Genomic DNA, 17,590 nt, shown 5'->3' with positions numbered 1-17,590 from the left:
TTAGTCCGGCTGAAAGGAGAACCAGCCACTGTTTTCAGTAGGATCGGTCCTCCAGCTTTAGAAAATCACCCAGGGATTCATGTTCTTTATTTATACAGTCCCCAGGTCTGGTTGGGGAAGTCTGTGTTCCCCATCCCACTCCCGAGCATTAATGTGGTGTCTTCATGTGAAGTGTGTCCACCCATGCTGACAGCAGGTAGAGATGAAGCTGCTGGAAGTTGCATCTCCACAGGGACATAAACAACACAAGTGATCTGAAAATGGTGTTACTCTAAACACGCTCCATGGACAACCCTAAATTTAAACAGGTTTAAAAAAACCCAACAAAACCCATGTATTTTCCGAGCACTGACTGTCCTAAGTGTTGGATTTAGTGAGAATTGCTGAAGTGAAGGGACTTGGACCACTATGTGTGCGATCTCACCCTGTAATTTCCTGCAGAATGGGGCTAGCTGATACAACAACAGTCTTTCATCTTAGTTTAATCCACTTTTGACTCCCACATACAAATCTTTTTTTTACATTCAGCAGTTACAAGCATCCATCAAACCAGGACATCGCCCCTGGGGCTAGCTTTTTGTAGGTTGGCTTCTGGGTTTTTTTCTTAGCTTTCATGTTCTCTTCGCATGTGATGGTGAGGTGATTTGGGGAATTTAATCCTTTTTTAATATGAGTGAAATGCTGTTATTTTCCTTTTGCAGTTGAAAAGCACGATCCAAAAGATGAAAGGGAAGATCGTGACGATAGTGACATCTCATTAAAAATAGCCTCGGTTTTACCTGGACTTCGCTGTGCCTTACAGCAAGCCACCAGTTCTTCACGGGGGGACACAGTCAGTACCAGCGTATGTATCAAACAGCACTTTCAAGAATATGCAAAGCTCGATCAAAATGCACAGCCCACCTCTGGCCAAAACAGCGAAGTTCCCCTTTCTTCTCTTCTCTCACCAGCCGAGGATGAATGTACTGATCCCTTCAAAAAATGCTCAGAGCAGTCCTTCTCCCAGCTGCGGCGTTATCTCTCCGATCCCAACAGCTATACTCTGGAAATATCGGCTGCCTTAGGATGTTTGACAGGTGCTGTTCAGTCTCTTTGCTGCGATTTAGAGGCTGATTGTAAAGTGAATTTCTCTTCAGCTGTGCCACCGGACCCTATTCCTCCCAACACAGCAGTGGAAATAAAAGTCAAAAGTGAAAACCCAAAGCCCGCAGTGGTGCTGGACCAGAGTGGTGAAGGACCCACAAAAGATGTCAGCTCGGCCGGCAAGCTATGGGTGCAGCAGAGCAGGAGGAAATCCAGCCGAGCTATTGTGACCGGCACCAGGAAGAAGTGGTCACCCCTCAAGATGCAAATGCATCCTATGGGGGACAGCATCAGGAACAGGAAAGCAAGCAAGCAGAAGAAAATCAACATCGCTTTCTCTTTTCCTAAAAAGCCAGGGTTTGTGGCCAGTTCCAACGAGCCCATGCTTAAATTAGCCAATTTGCAGTTTCCACACAGAAGGAAAAGAGGTAAGTGCTATATAAATGGGACTGACTTCCTCCTGCTTCTCCAGGGTACCCAGCTGGGATACTCGGGGTTCACTAGGAACCACGTCCCCTTGCCATCCCCCCAGATGCCCAGAGCAAGCAGACACCTCCTGAGAGCACCCAAATAGGTCTGTGGTGATGTCTCCACAATCTCTTTTTCAGCCTGGGAAGAAGCCTGGGGCTATGACGGGGGATTTCAGTGTAGGTGCCTGAAACTTGGTGCAGTGGTCTGTGCTGTTGCCTTCCTTTGCGTACAGGTGACTGTGCACAGGGGCATCAGCCAGGGCATGGTTCTTGCATCCCTTGTCCGCAGGCTGTCGATGGCTCAGGCAAAGAGCAGTTGCCAAAGTCATGGTCGTTACAGGCTGCGTAGATAACCAGCCACCCTGCATGGTCATGTTGTGACTCCCTGAGAGTCAACTCTTGTTGTTTCCTTGAGGAAACTAGAAGTGTGAGATTGATCCCACTCAACTTACTCTGCTGAAAGCTGTTGTCTGGCCTGAGCTGATGTTTCAGTGGCATAAATTGTCCTCTGAAGGCTCCTATCTCACTGTGGAGGACAGACTAAGCCTGTCCTTTTGAGCCAGCTGAGCCTCTGCCTGACTGACGGGTTCTTGTGTGCTTCTTGGAGAGGTAAATAAGTACCCTCAGGGTGCAAGTGTGCCAGGCAGGAATTAGAGTGACTTACCCCAGGGAACACCTATTCTAGAGCAGGAAGGCAGGCTTTTAATGAACTTCAGAATTTATGCTTCATTTTTACTAACTCCTTACAGATCACTCGCATCGGTAACAAACCCAGTTGTAAGATGAGATGTATAAATCAAGTCATTGAAGACTATGCTGCTGCTGCCAATCACTTCTAAAGCAGTCCTTCCACATTCCTTAACTGAATATTTTGCAATTACTCCTTTTTTTAATCTGACTATGTCTCAAACCAAAAGAAATGCCCTCCCTTTTCCCTGTCCCAGGTGCGGAGGTCCTGTCTGCAGAATTTGTGCACAAAACACAGTCTGAACCCGTTCAGAAGGAAACCTCAGCTCCTGACGATCCTGGCTTGGAAACAAAGAGACCAAAGACACTGAAGAACCCAGACGTGAAAAAGGTTCCTGTTGCTGAGACCGTTGCAAAGCCAATGAAAAGCAAGATGTTAAAAAGTGTGGCTAACAACCCACCGAAACCTCAAGCCAAAAAGCAAGCAGAAAGCGGTAAGAGTGCTGTTACCTGTAGAAACCTTTCCTTTAAAAGCTGAGCCATCGAACATCACGGTCAGGTCACGACCAGGTGATAGTAACAGCATGTTTGGCAGCAGCCAAAGGGTCTTAACAATATTTAGTGCTGAGGGTCTGGACTGGGGTCTGAGTGCTGCTACCCCACAGCCTGCAGGCCCCCAGTTATGCATAGTAGTGTAAAACACGAAGGGCAGCCGTGAAAATCACTGTTACAGGATGTACAAACCACACGGGGACTCTTCTGAGTCCTTTCCTAAGCCTTCAGTTTGCATCCTTGGCAAACTGCTCGGGTGGTTTAAAAAGCCTGATTTTTAACTGCTGAGCTCTGAAACTGCGTTGAGGCAGCTCACGGACAGAGTATTGTAACCTCTGCTCGTAGCTGGCGTCTGCCTACATTTTTTTTAGTCCGTTACGTTGTAAATCCAGTCATTTAAAAGAGTTGAATTGTCGCAGCCTTTGCAGACAGACTGCAGTGGATTTAAGAGGCAGCATGGACAGCCCTGAGTGTAGCATCTGTAGGTGCTGGCCAGGAGTCTGCTGTTAAACTGCAAACCAGTATTACAGTGCCAAAATAAATGATGGAACAGGAGAGCCATTTTCTGTTGATTTGTCGTGTTTTCTTATGCACGTGCTTTGATGTCCTTTTTCTGATCTATGTCTGGTCTTTCTTTTTCCCCTTCCTGGGGGAGGTAGAGGCTTTGAAGACTGGTTTAGCCACCTCGGCTCAGTTTATCTGTTCTTCTTGGTCTTTTATTGCCATGTGTTCCTGAAACGTGGCACTTTTCATCAGCATGTGTGTATCAAACACCGCCCCTTGTTGCCCTCCTCACATGGGGGTTCCCGGAGGGGGTCTGAGCGGTGCTCTCGCACAGGCATGGTGTCAGATGGGTCCTGCTGAATGGCTGGATCTGCCCAAAATGCCAAATAAGAGTGTTTAGCAGTAAGAAATACTCAATTTATATGTCGTCTTATGCAGTTCTCAAGGAAATTAAATGTAACACGTAGGACTTTAGCACAGATGTGATTTAATAAGAAGAGAGATTTTTGTGCTGGTTTTTAGGAGAAGGCATTAACCTTCTTTAATGACTTCATACTGTTTTTACAAACGTGGGCCTTCAGCCATGGTGAGGGGCATTTTTAACACTGAAAACTAAATGAGCACTTATTTGCTGTGCTCTGGCTGCCTTTGGGAGCCCCCAGGTTTCTGCATGTGCTCTGAGGTACAGCTCAGGGGCAGGTTATGCTTTTGAGAGGGTGTGCAGTGGGAAGCCTGAAGGCAGAGTGGTTTTTCTCTGTGTTTTAGAGGTTGGTTGTTTTTTTGTAACTGGATTATTGAAAGCATAGCACAGGGTTTGTCTGTGAAGATTGCAAATACTCACACTAGAAGAAAATGTAAAGCAAAATAAAGAAGATTAAGGAAAACACCTAAAATATCTCAGGTTGTATTTAAGTGGCCAAACTACCCTGTGCACAGAGACCAAGGGAAATTTTGTTCACTCTGAATCCCGTGCCTTTTATTTCTGAGAATAAACTCCCTTCCTGAAGTCACTTAGATTCCCAGCTCTGGGTAGTTTTGTAGTAGCCATGGCCTGCATGACCACAGAGATATTTGGGTTTTTTAAGTGTGCAAGTTCCATGTTGGAGAGACACTTTTTCCTGCCAAACTGAAAGCCTGCTTTGAACCCCTTCTCGAGGCAGAGCTGAGTGGCTTTCATTTATTCTTTGACTTTGTTTTCCCTCACGCAGAGTGGAAGGAGCCATTCTCTGTCCTCCCGGGCGAAGTTTCTTCCCAGTGCCACGGAGCGGATAGCCAAACGAGTGAGATTCACCCAGGCGGGGTTGCTGATCTTGACTTCAATCTGAAGGGGAATGACTACGAGTCCCATGCCCTGAATCTGCTGGCTGATCTGGCTCTGGGTTCTTGTATTCCTTCGTTTATCCCCAGGGACAGTGGGATGAGTGCTGTGTCCTGCAGCCCCTCCAGCGACTCTGCAAAGGAGCAGCAGAGTCATCGCCAGCACAAATCCTTGCGTGTTGCTTCCGACCACGAATACCACAGGGTAGACAAGCTTACAAAGGGAGCCACCTCTCCTAGCAAAGCATTGCCGAACCAGAAGCTTCCTCCTGAAAAAGTAGAATTAAATGACTTGGCCTCTATTCCCAGGGAGAAAAGCCCTGGGATTTTCAGCAAGAAGAACAGCACGAGCCCCAGCCCTGCAAAACCCCACGCGTTACCTCCAGGAGAGACTCAAGAAGCTGCTGAGGTGAACAAGCACTCCTTCATCTCTGCAGAGCACTCGTACGCCTCGCAGATGCCTGAGCACTCAAAGAAACACACGTATCCCAGAGGTGCCCCTTACCCTGGCCCAGCACCCTCCAGAAATGGGACCAGGAACGCCCGAGCAGGACCTCTGGTTGGGAAAGTCCTGCCTTTCTGCCACCAGCAGAACAGCACCCACTCGCAGCGGCCCTTCGAGGCCGTGGCGATGAGGCGCAGGAGCAGCCTGCTCTCCCCCAGGCTGAAGGAGGACTTCGCCAAGTCCCACACAGTGAACATCTGTGGTGAGTCCATGAAGGTGACGTGCCGTTGGGAGGCAGAGTATCTCTTCAATTTGGACAGCAGGTACACCAACGATGCCCTGGAGAAAACGATCATCCGCGCCCTGCACGGGTAAGTCAGTCTGGAAGGCCACCCCTAGGGGATGTCTCTTGCTGGATGTCTGGAGCACTTTTGGAAAGGGATTTCTTTGCTCTTTTTTGCTTTGCTTTGCATGATAATTGCCTTTTTACCCCATGCTCAGACAGCCAGTTTTGCTGTGTTAAAGCTGGTGTGTCTTCCCTGCAGAGAAAGACTTGGGGATACTGGTGGGTGACAAATTAGACATATGAGCCAGCAGTATGCGCTGGCAGCCCAGAAAGCCAACTGTATCCTCGTTGCATCAAAAGAAGCGTGATCAGCAGGGCAAGGGAGGTGATTCTCCTCCTCTACTCTGCTGTCATGAGACCCCACCATTTTTTTGTCCAGCTCTGGGACCCCCAGCACAAGGAGGACATGAACCTATTAGAAGGGAGTCCACAAAAATGGTCAGAAGGCTGGAGCACCTCTCCTATGAGGACAGGCTGGGAGTTGGGGTTGTTCAGTCTGGAGAAGAGAAGGCTCCAGGGAGACCTTACTGTGGCCTTTTGATAGGTAAAGGGGGCTGATAGGAAAGACAGCGAAAGACTTTTTACCAAGGCCTGTAAGTGACAGGACAAGGGGCAACAGTTTTAAACCGAGAGAGGGTAGGTTTACATTGGACAGAAGGAAGAAATGTTTTATGCTGAGGGTGGTGAGGCAGTGGCAGAGGTTGCCCAGAGCAGCTGTGGCTGCCCCATCCCTGGAAGTGTTCAAGGCCAGGTTGGATGGGGCTGGGAGCAACCTGGTCTGGTGGAAGGTGTCCCTGCCCGTGGCAGGGGGTTGGAACCGAATGGGCTTTAAGGTCCCTCCCAAGCCAAACCATTCCATGATTCTGTGATTCCCATGGCTCTGCAGCTAGGATTGGTACGTAAAGCCATGAACCCAAGTCCTACTTTGCAGCTGTGAGTTTCTCCTTTTTTCTGCAAGCTGGAAACTGCATCCAGTGATCTGTGACTGCAGCTGGGCATTGGGGCTTAGCACTGTGGGGAACCAGGAGATGAGTTGCCTTGTGCTAGTCAACCGGAGGGAGGATGAAGGTGTTTCAGGCTGTGTTTCCTTTCCCTTCCAGGCCCTGGGACCCTGATCTGCCCGATGACGTGGAAGAGATGAAGCTGATACTTCATATGTGGGTGGCTCTCTTCTACAGCAAACCCAGCAAACTCCTGAGCAGCACGAGGAAGGTCGTGGAGCACAGCAACCCTGAAAAGTATGTCTCAATAAACAGCACTGGGGACTTTCTTGAGCTGAGTGATGACGGTGAGGACTGTTTTGGATTGGAGACTTGCCCGGCAGACTCTCGGTCAGACCCTGACCAGACTCCCAGCAGCTCTCTGGATTGCAGCACCCGTTACCAGGGACCTTTGCGCCCAGAGGAAAGCCCTGCAGACTCTCAGACTGATGCTGATGGGACTCCTGGTGTTGTCGATAGTACGGTATCATCTTCTTCAGGGGAGCTGCCCTGTGGAGAGGAGGAACCTTCCTCCACAAGCTGTCCCGAGAGCCTTTCCCTTACTGAACGTGCTGACAAGACCCTGGCTGTGAAAGACGGGCAGCCGGCAGTCGTTCCTGAGGAACGTGTGCATGACATCTCCACCATCGCTGCGGTAAGAGGATGGGGTTTGGGTGATGCAAGTCTACAGGGCGCACAATGAGTTTTGCACTCAGAGGAGTAGGATCCTCTGTGAAGAGTGGAGCAGACATGCTTGTGGGATCTCTTAGAGACAGGTAGTGGGGGTCCCCAAAGCAGGACAGAGAAACATCCCCCAGCATTTAGCTGCCCCAAATGACTGCCACGCAGACATGCTCAGTTACCATAAAAAAGAAGCTTTCAGGCCTTGGTCCGGGTTTGGATGTCCTCTTGGACTGAGCCGGCATCCCTGGGCTCTGGCATGAGCTGTATCTATCCCTGTCCAAGGGAGCAGGGTCTCGACATGGATGCTCTCCAAGGGGGAGGGATCCCAAAGAACTAGAGCAATTAAAGTGCCAAGCTCGGCAGCTGTTCCTGGATTCAGCTGCAAGCTGTGTGAGCTCGGACGAGGGCTCAGACCGGTGCTTAACTGAGGGAGGAGAGGAACCACAAACACCCCAGACTGGGACTCAAAAGCCTGCCTGTCTCCTGTGGGCAGCTGCGTTTGCCTGCCCGTGGTTGCAGCAGCCCAGACGTGTTGGGGGACACGGCACAGCTTTTCCTCTGCTGGTTTGGGAGAGCTGAGGTTTGCTGGCTTGGAGAGATTTTTCCCCCACAGAGATGGCAAAGCAGTGCTTTGCAGCGTTTCCCTCGCCACTCTGGTGAAGCTAGTCAATATTCCTTTCTGCTTAGGATTTTTTAAATCAATTTTTACAGTTTATACAGTCTTCAGAGAGTCAGGAGCAGAGGTACTTGGGTAAATATAAAACATGGGTGTCTGCTGACATTTTTCAAGCCTGAATTCTTGAACTAAAATAATTCCTTTAAAACTTTCACTCTAAACTAACGGGCAGCTGCCATAGGGCTGCAACTGTTTTGCACAAAGGAAAAAAATATCGCAGTGTGTTTTACCACCTGGGTTTAGTGCTGTGGAGCAGGCAGAAGTGTTTTGGGAGGAAATGTGGGATCACTGTCTGTAGTGTCCAAATAGCTTGCTTGGACAAATAAACTCAGGAGACATAAGAGGAGGCAGCTACCTGCATTACTTCTGGGCACTGGCTGATGGCCCCTGCACAGTTTGGCCTATTTTTAAGCCATTTCGTGGTGTAAAGAAGGTAGAAAGTTTCAAAACCTTTCCCTGGCTGTCTGTGGGAATGGTAGTGGCTTATGTGGGGTAAGGATTTAACCTGCACTTAATTTAGTGACAAACTCAAACTAATGTCCTCAGATACTGTTGGAGTGGTTGTCCTCGCAAAGTCTGAGCATTTAAAGTGTCTGTGTCCTCCTGCACAGGTGTCTCAGTTCCTGCATTTGCCTCCCTTGAAGATAAACCTCTAAATTGTGTTGTTTCAGGAGGAGCCGCCCAAGGAGGGTCTGCCGGATGCTACGATTGCCCCCAGCCCTTTTGATGAGCTCAACGATGCCAGCAAGCCCTCAGCTGCACTGAGCAGGGAATACCCATGCAGCCGAGCCCCAAATTCCAGTACGGTTCCCTGGAGAGATGCCCTGTGCATGCTGCGTGGACATGGAGAGCAGCAGGAGAGCGGGTGGGCAACAGGGTCAGGGAGTGGCCCTGGCCCTCCCAAGGACAGGGAGAGTGGGGGAGATGCTGGGCACTGTACGGAGGTTGAGGACGGCAGCTGGGCCACCAGTGATGGACTGCAACACGCCTGTGAATCGATGAGCTTAGAAACGAGTTCCAGAAGTGCGAAGCCTGGTGGAGCCAGTGGGGAAGGGGGGGAATCGCAAGACTGCTTCAGACGTTCAGGAAAAGAGGAGGAAGAGGTGGAGGAGAAAAAAAAAGAGAAAGAGGGCTCTCGATATGAAAGCACAGTCTTGGAGCTTGTTGATTTAGCATTTTCTGAAAGCGGTGATGCTGGCACGGAGCATGAACACAGCAAGCAGAAGCCAGTGAATTTGGAGGACTTTGATGTTCCTGGAGAGGGCCCTGTACCCAGCCCCACTGCCTTAGGGTCCCCCAGCCCAGGCAGATCAACACCAGTGCTGTCAGATGGGACTGGGACTGGCCCTCAGGGCCTTCCTGGTGAGATGGCACCAAGCCTGGACACACCGCAAGAGCCCTGCGAGGCTCTGGCCACCCCAGATGCAGAGACAAACGGTGTTGGTTTGGCACACACAACCAGTACAGCTGATACGGGGTCTCCTCGTGGGTTGATGCCATCGTTACCATCTGATCTACGCTTTGTCTGTGGGGCACAGCCAGACAGCGTTACAGGCAACTTGGGACCTGCTGGAGAGATGCTCTGGGACGGCTTGGAGCAGAAAGACAAGGACCGTGCGCCCTCTGCAGAAGGGAGGACGCCTGCTGGGAGCCAAGCTGCCGGCACAGCTGGCCTGGAGTCACTGTGCGGCCAGGGACTGTCACTAACCTTGTCCCCTGACTGCAGCTCGGTCTGCCTGACATCTCTCGATGGAGCAACAGATCCTGGCACTGCTCCAGAGGACCAGGAGGCCATGGCAAGCATCTGTTCTCCATCTCAGAACAACCTGGGAGGGAGCAGCTGCCTTTCCCAAAGGTGTGGAGGTGACGTTTGTGCTGACCTCACTTCACTGAGCACTGGAGAATCAAACCAAGAAGGGAACAAGGTTTTTGTGAACGAACAGCAGAGCAGCCCTTCTGCCAACCCCACAGATACGCTGGATGAGTCCTCGGGAGCAGGTGATGGCCAGGACTTCACCTTCGACCGTACAGCCTCAGCAGGCAATTCTGAAGCTGGGGAGAAGGATGATGTGCACCCCGGTGCGGAGAAGTCCCCCAGGAGCGACAAAACGAACATGGTGATGGTGGCTAACGCACCGCAGGAACCAGAGACCTCTCTTCATCACCTCCTGGAATCAGAGCCCCCCTCCTTGGTGAGAGAAGAGATGTCTGCCATTAAGGAGCACCCCAGGCAGCAGCAGAGCTCCCCAAATGACCTGTCCCCACCTGCCCACAGAGGCTCAGCTCCTGCTTCTCCCCCCCAGCAGGACCCTCTCCCCCACAGCGGAGACGCAGACCCCCACCACCACTTGTTAGAGCGAAGCGAGCTGGGGCCGGTCCTGTGCCAGCACGGGAAGTCCTGCGAGCGAGTAGGTGCTGCAGAGGTGAGTGTGACAGCCAAGAGCCCGGACAGATCCTTAAAGCCCAGATGTGCAGAAGAGGTGACAAAAGACGCGGGTCTGTGCTATGTAGAGCTGGCAGAGAGCTCCCCCGTGGATGTGCTTGTGCCAGGTGACCCAGGATCGATGCCTCCTCCTCCACATGGTCACAAGGCAGGTCCGCACAGTGCTGAGCTGGACTCAGTCCTCGGTGTGCACCCCAAGACGCTCTCTCCTGGCACGAGTCTGGCTCCAGATGGGGCTCCATGGTCCTGCTGCGTGGGCACCTGCCCCAGGTGTGCCAGCCCTTGGGGCCAAGCAGCGGATGCGGTAGGGAGCCACGAGGAGGAACCCATCCTGCCTGAGGATTTGGAAGGAGGAAGCGGCGTCCCTCTTGCCAGTCCTGCATCTTTTTCAGCAGAGGAGTTGCTCGTGCCACTGTGTGAGCCCCCCTCTCCGTGCTACCAGGACGAGCGCGAGGCTGAGGGATCCGATGCGTTTGCTGATCTGCACCGTGCCAGCACGGAGGTGGGAGAGGCAGAAATCCCCCCTCTCCCCTTCCCGATGTTGCCATTACACATGCACAGGAGGCTGTCTGGAGAAAGCTTGGAGCTTAGTGACGCGGAGGATATTTCGGACGTGCTCCTGAGGGCAAAGCAGCTCCCCAGCAAAGACAGACACATGGGCTTGACCTTTGAAGATCTGTTTGAGACTTTCTCCGGCAACTTGGAGCAGGAGTATTTTGGGAGGATTTCACAGTCCGTGCTTAGAGCCAGGGGTTCCTACAGCACGAGATCCGTGGATGCCGCAGGCACAAGGACTAACTGCGATGACTCCTCTGTGAGCTCCGTGCACATGAAGGGGCCCAGCGAGGACTGGGGCTTGCTGGGCACGGAGCGGGGCTGCCCACGGGCCGAGCGCGGCTGGCCGATGGGCCCCAGGGAAACCAACAGCGGGCACGTTCCACCGTATGTCAATATTAGGGACAGCCAGGGGATCACCAAGGACTACCCGAACTTCGTGGTCACCAAAAAGTGCCAGGAGAGGATGGGAAATTTGCAGCATTCGAAGAGGCGCAGCCACTGTGCGGGGCAGTCTCATTTGTTAAGGTCACTGATGGGGACTTGGAGGGGTTTTGAGGAAATCACCCAGCACACTTTGGACATGGAGTGTCTCCGTTTCCATTATAAGCTAAAACAAATCCTAAGGAGTGGGAAACCACCCTTTTCTACCTCCAAAAGCATCTTTCCAAAAGACTTTTCTCCCCAGGTGATGTCTGAGACATTGCCTGGGCGAGAAGCTCCCATCCCGTTCTCTCTGCGGAGCAGGAGCCCTTTGCAGGTGACGATCCTGCCCTCACACACGTGGCCGAGTGGGCTTGGCTGGCACCAGCAAAGCAGCTGGCATGGGGACCTATGTACCTCGTGGCAGGACACCCTCTGTGACAAGAGGAGCAGGGCCAGATCCCGAACCATCAGCCAGGACCGCGTGGCTCCCTTCCACCTCGGCAAGCTCAAATACAGTAATAAGCTAAAGGACTCGGGGGGGGACATCGCCGACATCCTCGACGAGTACGCAGAGTTCAACAGGGTGATGCTGAGCAGGGCTGACGCGGGGAGCGAGGGCAGAGGGCCAGTCCCGGCTCACCGGGAGGCCGCCAGCGAGTGGCCACGTGCATCCCTCACCAGGAGGATGGCTGCCTTCGAGGAGACGATCACGGACCTGTGCAGTGCTCTGCATTTCCGCTTGCACAGCGTGGCCGAGGAGGCCTGTGGCCGTGCCGGCATGTTCTACCTGGTGGAGACGGGCAAGGACCCTTTCTTTGCAAGAGTGAAGGTAACAGCCAGGCGGCTTGGATGGGGATGGGTGGCCGTGGGGTGAGGGCTGAGGGCAGCAGGAGCAGGTGCAGGGCAGGCTTGCTCAACCTGACACGGATGGCATTTGGTTCCCTTAAGCCAGGAGCTGCCTCGGCCATTTCCTCTTGGCTCCTACCACCAGAAATTAGAGCTGTAGAATCATTTGGGTTGGAAAAGCCCTTTAAGATCATGGAGTCCAACCATAAACCTAACACAGCCAAGCCCACCACTGAACCTAACCCAGCCAAGCCCACCACTGAACCATGTCCCTAAGCACCAGACCTACACGTCTTTTAAATGCCTCCAGGGATGGGGACTCCACCACTTCCCTGGGTGGCCTGGTCCAGGGCTTGACAACCCTTTCGGTGAAGAAATTTATCCCCTGGCACAAGTTGAGGCCGTTTCTTCTTGTGCTATTGCTTGAACATTCCCTGGGCCAAACAGATCAGAGTTCGTGCAGGAGCAGCCCAAACTCAACTCCCGCAAGGTGGCTTTTGCTTGAGCTCTCATTAAAGGGTTGGAAACTCGGGGAGGGTGATTGCATGAGAGGATTTGCTGCTCCAAAATAGCAGAGAGGCCCGATGCACAGTACGGTGAGATGCTTGAGGTGGTCTTCTAAAAGATTTTTTGCCAACAAAGGTAAACAGCTGCTTCCTCCACCGCTGGCTGAAGCCCCGGCCACACAGTGCCTTTGGCAGACAGACTCTGTAGGGTGCCCTTGACACCAGCGTTCCTGGTTGGGGTCACTGCCTCGTTCCTCTCTCCTTGTCCCCAGACGCGTGTGTTCCAGCAGCATGGCACCACTGTTGTGAAGATATTCTCCGTACAAACCTTCTTACGCGATTTCTGTTTCAGACCTTGCTGAAGAAAGATGGACACGTGGAGATGGAACCTCTGAGCTTCTGCGAAGTGAAACACCTGGACGCTGACAGGCTGCTCGTCGTCATCAGGAACGAGGACATTTCCTCGCACATCCACAACGTAAGGGCTGAGTCCAACCTTTTTTTTTTCTACCAGCACTATTTTTTAATATCAGGATCCATTTTAAAGGTGTTTTTAATTTTACGCTATGTATAGCTGCAGATTTAATTGTCGGTCTCTGCGGATACACCATTCTCTCCACTGAAAGAGCAGTGCTTCATGAAGAGCTGTTAAATATTTCAAAAACATGAAGCCTGTCAGTTCTGCTTTTCTTCTGTCTCTGTTTTTGATCACTGAATAACGTCACTTGGAGTAGCCCAGCTCAAAGGTGTCAGGCTGGGCTTATCTTGTGTAACGGAGCAGTTCAGCCGGGCTTTGCCTCGTGGGCTCCAGCGAATATTGCAGCAGACTGAGCTGCCTGTAGCTCCCCATATCGCCATCCATGGCTTTGGGGTTGGGCTGTGGAGACACGAGTGTAGGGGTGATGCAGACAGAGGACGGGGTCTCCCAGGAGCAGGTGTGAGTTGCAGAAAAGTGCAAATGCTCTTGAAATGCAGCTGCATGCGCAAAAGCATCTCTGCCTTGAGCAGGTCCCGTGCTTGCTGAAACTAAAGCAGTGTCCGAACGTGGTGTTCGCCGGAGTGGACAGCCCCGAAGATATAACAGGTCACACGTACCAGGAGCTGTTTCATACCGGTGGCTTCGTGGTGTCAGACGATGAGGTGTTGGAAACGGTAACGCTGGGTGAGTCTCGCTGTGGCCTCTCGCTTGAATGCAAAGACACCGTGTCGGCTCCCAGCCTTGTCCGTTGCTTTGCTGACACCTTCCAAAAACGCCGTCAGTGTCCTCTGCTCCTGCTTTAAGTGGGGGCAATTCTTTCCCTCTCTTTGACATTTGTAGACCCAGTCTGGATAGTGGGTCTGGGTCAGGGCTCCCAAAAACATCCAAGTACAGCAGGGGCCGCCAAGATGGTCAGGGGCCGGAGCAGGGCTTGTGCAAGGATGTCCAGCCTGGAGAGGAGAGAACAAAAGGGAGACCTTGTCGCTGTCTTCAGCTCCCTAATGGGAAGTGGCAGAGAAAACGGAGCCACGCTCCTCCTGGAGACATGAGTGATGGGACAAGGGGTGACGGGGACAAGTCACGCTTACGCTTTTAGATATTAGGTGGGAAAAATTCACAGCAAGCGTGTTCAAACACTAGGACAGGATCCCAGTTTCACAACCCAGGTTGTGAGTCTCCATCCTTGGAGATATTCAGACCACACCTAGCCAAAGCCCTGAGCAACCTCAGGTGGCCCAACTTTGAGCAGGAGTTGGGCCAGAGACCCCCAGGCACCCTTTCCCCCCTCAGTTACCCTCCGGCTCTTGCTGTCTCCCCAGGCCAACTGAAAGAGGTGGTGAAGGTGCTGGAGAAGCTGAACAGAAGCGGGAGGTGGAAGTGGCTCCTTCACTACAAGGAAAGCAAGAAGCTTAGAGAAGACATCAGGTAATGGCTTTGCGGTGGCAGCTGCCTCATCCCTGCTGTCCTCGTCACTGCGGCAAGGACGTACCCACCATGGTGGAGTGTGGTGTCCCATTCGGTGCCCTCAGTGCAGGGACACAGGGCAAGTTAGGTGCCTCTGGTTGGGTTTTGGCCTCTTACAAGATGAATTTGAAGATTTTTGTTTAAATAAGAACTTTTCTTATCAGTGAGAGTCCATGTGCCTCAAGTCTGGAATTGCTGGAGCATTTGAGCACTAGCAAGTAAAGTGTGATAGATTTTATTTTTTTATATATATACACATATATGAGATGGAGCAGCAGGACATGGGACCTGGAGAGGATCAGATGGCCTGAAATGTTGTGTCTTGCACGTGATCCTGGATGAGGCAGAGCTCTGGCAGCTGCTTCTTGCACCCCGCTGTATCTCCATAAGGCAGTTCCCCCTCTCTTTGGCAGAGACGCCCTCTGAGAGTGTTACAGCCTGCAAGGGGCTTGAGAAAAGGCACAAATTTTGTGTGAGGAGCTGCACACTCTGAAAGCTGACTCTGCAAACGGAGCTCCCTTCCCACCAGCTCACCCCAGCTCCTGCACACACATACTGGAAGCTTGGGCAACCTTCCTGGGCCTCTCTCTGCCTCCCCATCTCTTTGCTGTTTCTGTCCTGTCTGCATGTGGGATTTGGGGGAGCGATGCGGAGCTCTGAGTTTGTAATGTGGGGAAGAACCGGGGTGTTGTGGGTGGTGTGTAAAATCAAACCCTGCGGGGAAAAAGCAGAACTACTCCTGTTGCTATTTGCTACTTGCTTCAGGTTGTTTGCAACGTGGAATTAAATGATGCAATTTGAAAAAGGGAAGTAAGATGGTAAATACTCTCTATTGAAATGTTCTGCTTTTATCACGTTTGAACTTAAGAGAGGGAGGTTTTTATTGGGCAGGCTGCCTTTGTTAGTGCCAGCCCACGGGCCAGAAAGGACGGCTTCCTAGTAACAACCTGCGAAGGAAGAGGAAACAGGTCTGTTCTGTCTGAGCAGAAAATGCGACAACAAATGGAGAGATATCTCAAATCCTCTCCACACTCAGCCTTTACGCTGATAGCACAAAGTAATCGATCCGAAGACCTGGTTTTCAGTCCTCGAGCAGCGAGATGTCACAGAAACTCGGGGTTGGGTATTTCGTTGTAGGCTGTGAGATGAGGACTCAACCTCAACAGCGGATGCTGCCGTGGAGCAAGTGTTTTCCTTGTGCTCTGGCACTGCCACTCTGGTCGCATCTCTTGACTCCATTGTAGTGGGATCATGAGCCCCAGTGTCGTGGTTTAATCCCAGCCGGCAACTCAGCCCCACACAGCCGGTCGCTCACTCCGTCCCGGTGGGATGGAGGAGAGAATTGGAAGGGTAAAAGTGAGAAAACTCGTGGGTTGAGATAAAGACAGTTTGGTAGGTCAGGCAAAACAAGGAATTAATTCCCCACTCCCCATGGGCAGGCAGGTGTTCAGCCATCTCCAGGAAAGCAGGGCTCCATCACACGTAACGGTGACTTGGGAAGACAAATGCCATCATTCCCAATGTCCCCCCGCTTCCTCCTCCTTCCCCAGCTGTATGTGCAGAGCATGACGTCGTATGGTACGGGATATCCCTCGGGTCAGTGGGGTCAGCTCTCCCGGCTGTGACCCCTCCCAACTCCTTGTGCCCCCCCAGCCTCCTCGCTGGTGGGCCTTGACGCTGCGTAAGCCCTGCTCAGCGGTAACTGAAACATCCCTGTCTTATCAGCACTGTTCTCGGCACAAATCCAAACCGCAGCCCCCTACCAGCTACTGGGAAGAAAACGAACTCTACCCCAGCCAAAACCAGCACACAGAGTCTGTCGGAGCTGCCTGGACCAGGGGGTCATTTTGTTTTCCCGCTGCGTGTGTGATCTGTACGGTGACGCTTGCTTCCGCCGTCTCCATTTAGCGCAGGGTAGCAAGCGTAAGAGCGCCCATGAGGCCAGAAGAAACACACGGCGGGGGAAGGCAGGTCCCGTCAGACCTCCTCATTCCCCGGGAGGGGAGAGGGGGGTGAAGCCCCTCACCACTTCATCTTGCCCCCTCTCCCAGCAGGGTGGATGCCAACGCCCGCAAGAAGCACTTAATCCTCAAATCGTGCCAAGGAGCCGATCTCATCGAGGTGCTGCACTACCACGCCTGCGACTCCAGGTCTTCCCCCAGAGCGGAGCACATCAAGTGCTTGCTGGGCCTGCAGGTTCAGCACGTCAGCGCCAGGTTCGCCGTGTATCTCACGGGTAAGGCCGGGCTCTGGGCGCTGCCCTGCGCTGGTGCCCTTGAACCCCACGAGCACCATCCTCAACTGGCCTGGGAGGCGGTGGAGGAGGGAGACGGAACACCCCATTTTCCTCCCATTTCTCCTAGAATCACGTATTTGAGGTGCGGGTCAGCTGCGAGCTGATTCATTGCAAGTCAGTGCAGTAAAAGGCAAAATGAACAGATTTTTTTTTTTTTTTTTTTGGAGGTCTGCTAAATTCTGGCAGTTTTTCGAGCCTGCGGATGGCTTTACGTCACACTCTAATTCTGGCCTTGCCGGGCTGAGGCTGTTTGCACTGTTAATCTTGCTCGCATTTGCAAAACGGAGTAACTGCAGTAGGATTTGGGGCTATTTTCTTTAGGATTCAGAACAACCTCGTTTGCTTGTTTGAATTATGGTGCCGCTCCTTCCTTTGCAGAAAAGCCCAGCATCAGCAGGGAGGTCCTTGAAAGCAAAGGAATCCTCGTGGCCGATGTCAACGCTTTCCTTGGGACAGTGGAGAAAGCGGCTGCCCCGTTCAGAAGAAGCTACTGGTAAGAGGAGGGGGGAGCCTGGGATCGACCCTTTCTCCCCCAAAAGGCCGGGAGCACCTCCCAGGGGTGGCAGGCAGGGAGTTGGGGTCCAGCTCCTCCCGTAGCAGAGCAGGGACCTTCCCCAGGTGCTGCCTACAGGACCTGCTCCGGCTCTGCCAACACTCAGGGCCACCTCCTGAAGCCGTAGCCAGGAGGGCCTGGGCTCGGCCGAGCCACGCTCGGCATCGCCGGCAACGGGAAACACGCCGGCACTTGCCTTGGGGAAGCTCTGCGAGACGTCGGTGCTGCCCGGCACAAGGCAGGGAGCGGAGCGGTGACCTGTGCCGTGTCTCTGTGTTG

The 17,590-nt window shown here is 52.6% G+C and overlaps 1 protein-coding gene across 1 annotated transcript in view; it reads left to right on the top strand.

The window, feature by feature from the left end:
- FAM208B (family with sequence similarity 208, member B) overlaps nucleotides 1-17,255 on the top strand; it is a 32,206-nt gene extending 14,951 nt beyond the window's left edge. The window contains exons 13-24 of the mRNA XM_009708074.1: nucleotides 951-1,076; nucleotides 1,479-1,511; nucleotides 2,498-2,734; nucleotides 4,505-5,429; nucleotides 6,505-7,039; nucleotides 8,416-8,609; nucleotides 9,471-11,997; nucleotides 12,873-12,998; nucleotides 13,529-13,682; nucleotides 14,318-14,423; nucleotides 16,517-16,698; nucleotides 17,137-17,255. Coding sequence (XP_009706376.1) covers nucleotides 951-1,076; nucleotides 1,479-1,511; nucleotides 2,498-2,734; nucleotides 4,505-5,429; nucleotides 6,505-7,039; nucleotides 8,416-8,609; nucleotides 9,471-11,997; nucleotides 12,873-12,998; nucleotides 13,529-13,682; nucleotides 14,318-14,423; nucleotides 16,517-16,698; nucleotides 17,137-17,255 — 5,264 coding nt within the window. The remainder of the gene's footprint in view (nucleotides 1-950; nucleotides 1,077-1,478; nucleotides 1,512-2,497; nucleotides 2,735-4,504; nucleotides 5,430-6,504; nucleotides 7,040-8,415; nucleotides 8,610-9,470; nucleotides 11,998-12,872; nucleotides 12,999-13,528; nucleotides 13,683-14,317; nucleotides 14,424-16,516; nucleotides 16,699-17,136) is intronic.
- The last annotated feature ends 335 nt before the right edge of the window (nucleotides 17,256-17,590 follow it).

The sequence above is a fragment of the Cariama cristata genome, unplaced genomic scaffold (genome assembly GCF_000690535.1).
Source record: "Cariama cristata isolate BGI_N322 unplaced genomic scaffold, ASM69053v1 scaffold29029, whole genome shotgun sequence".
NCBI classification, from domain to species: Eukaryota; Metazoa; Chordata; class Aves; order Cariamiformes; family Cariamidae; genus Cariama; species Cariama cristata.
This window is presented reverse-complemented; position numbering and strand designations above follow the sequence as displayed.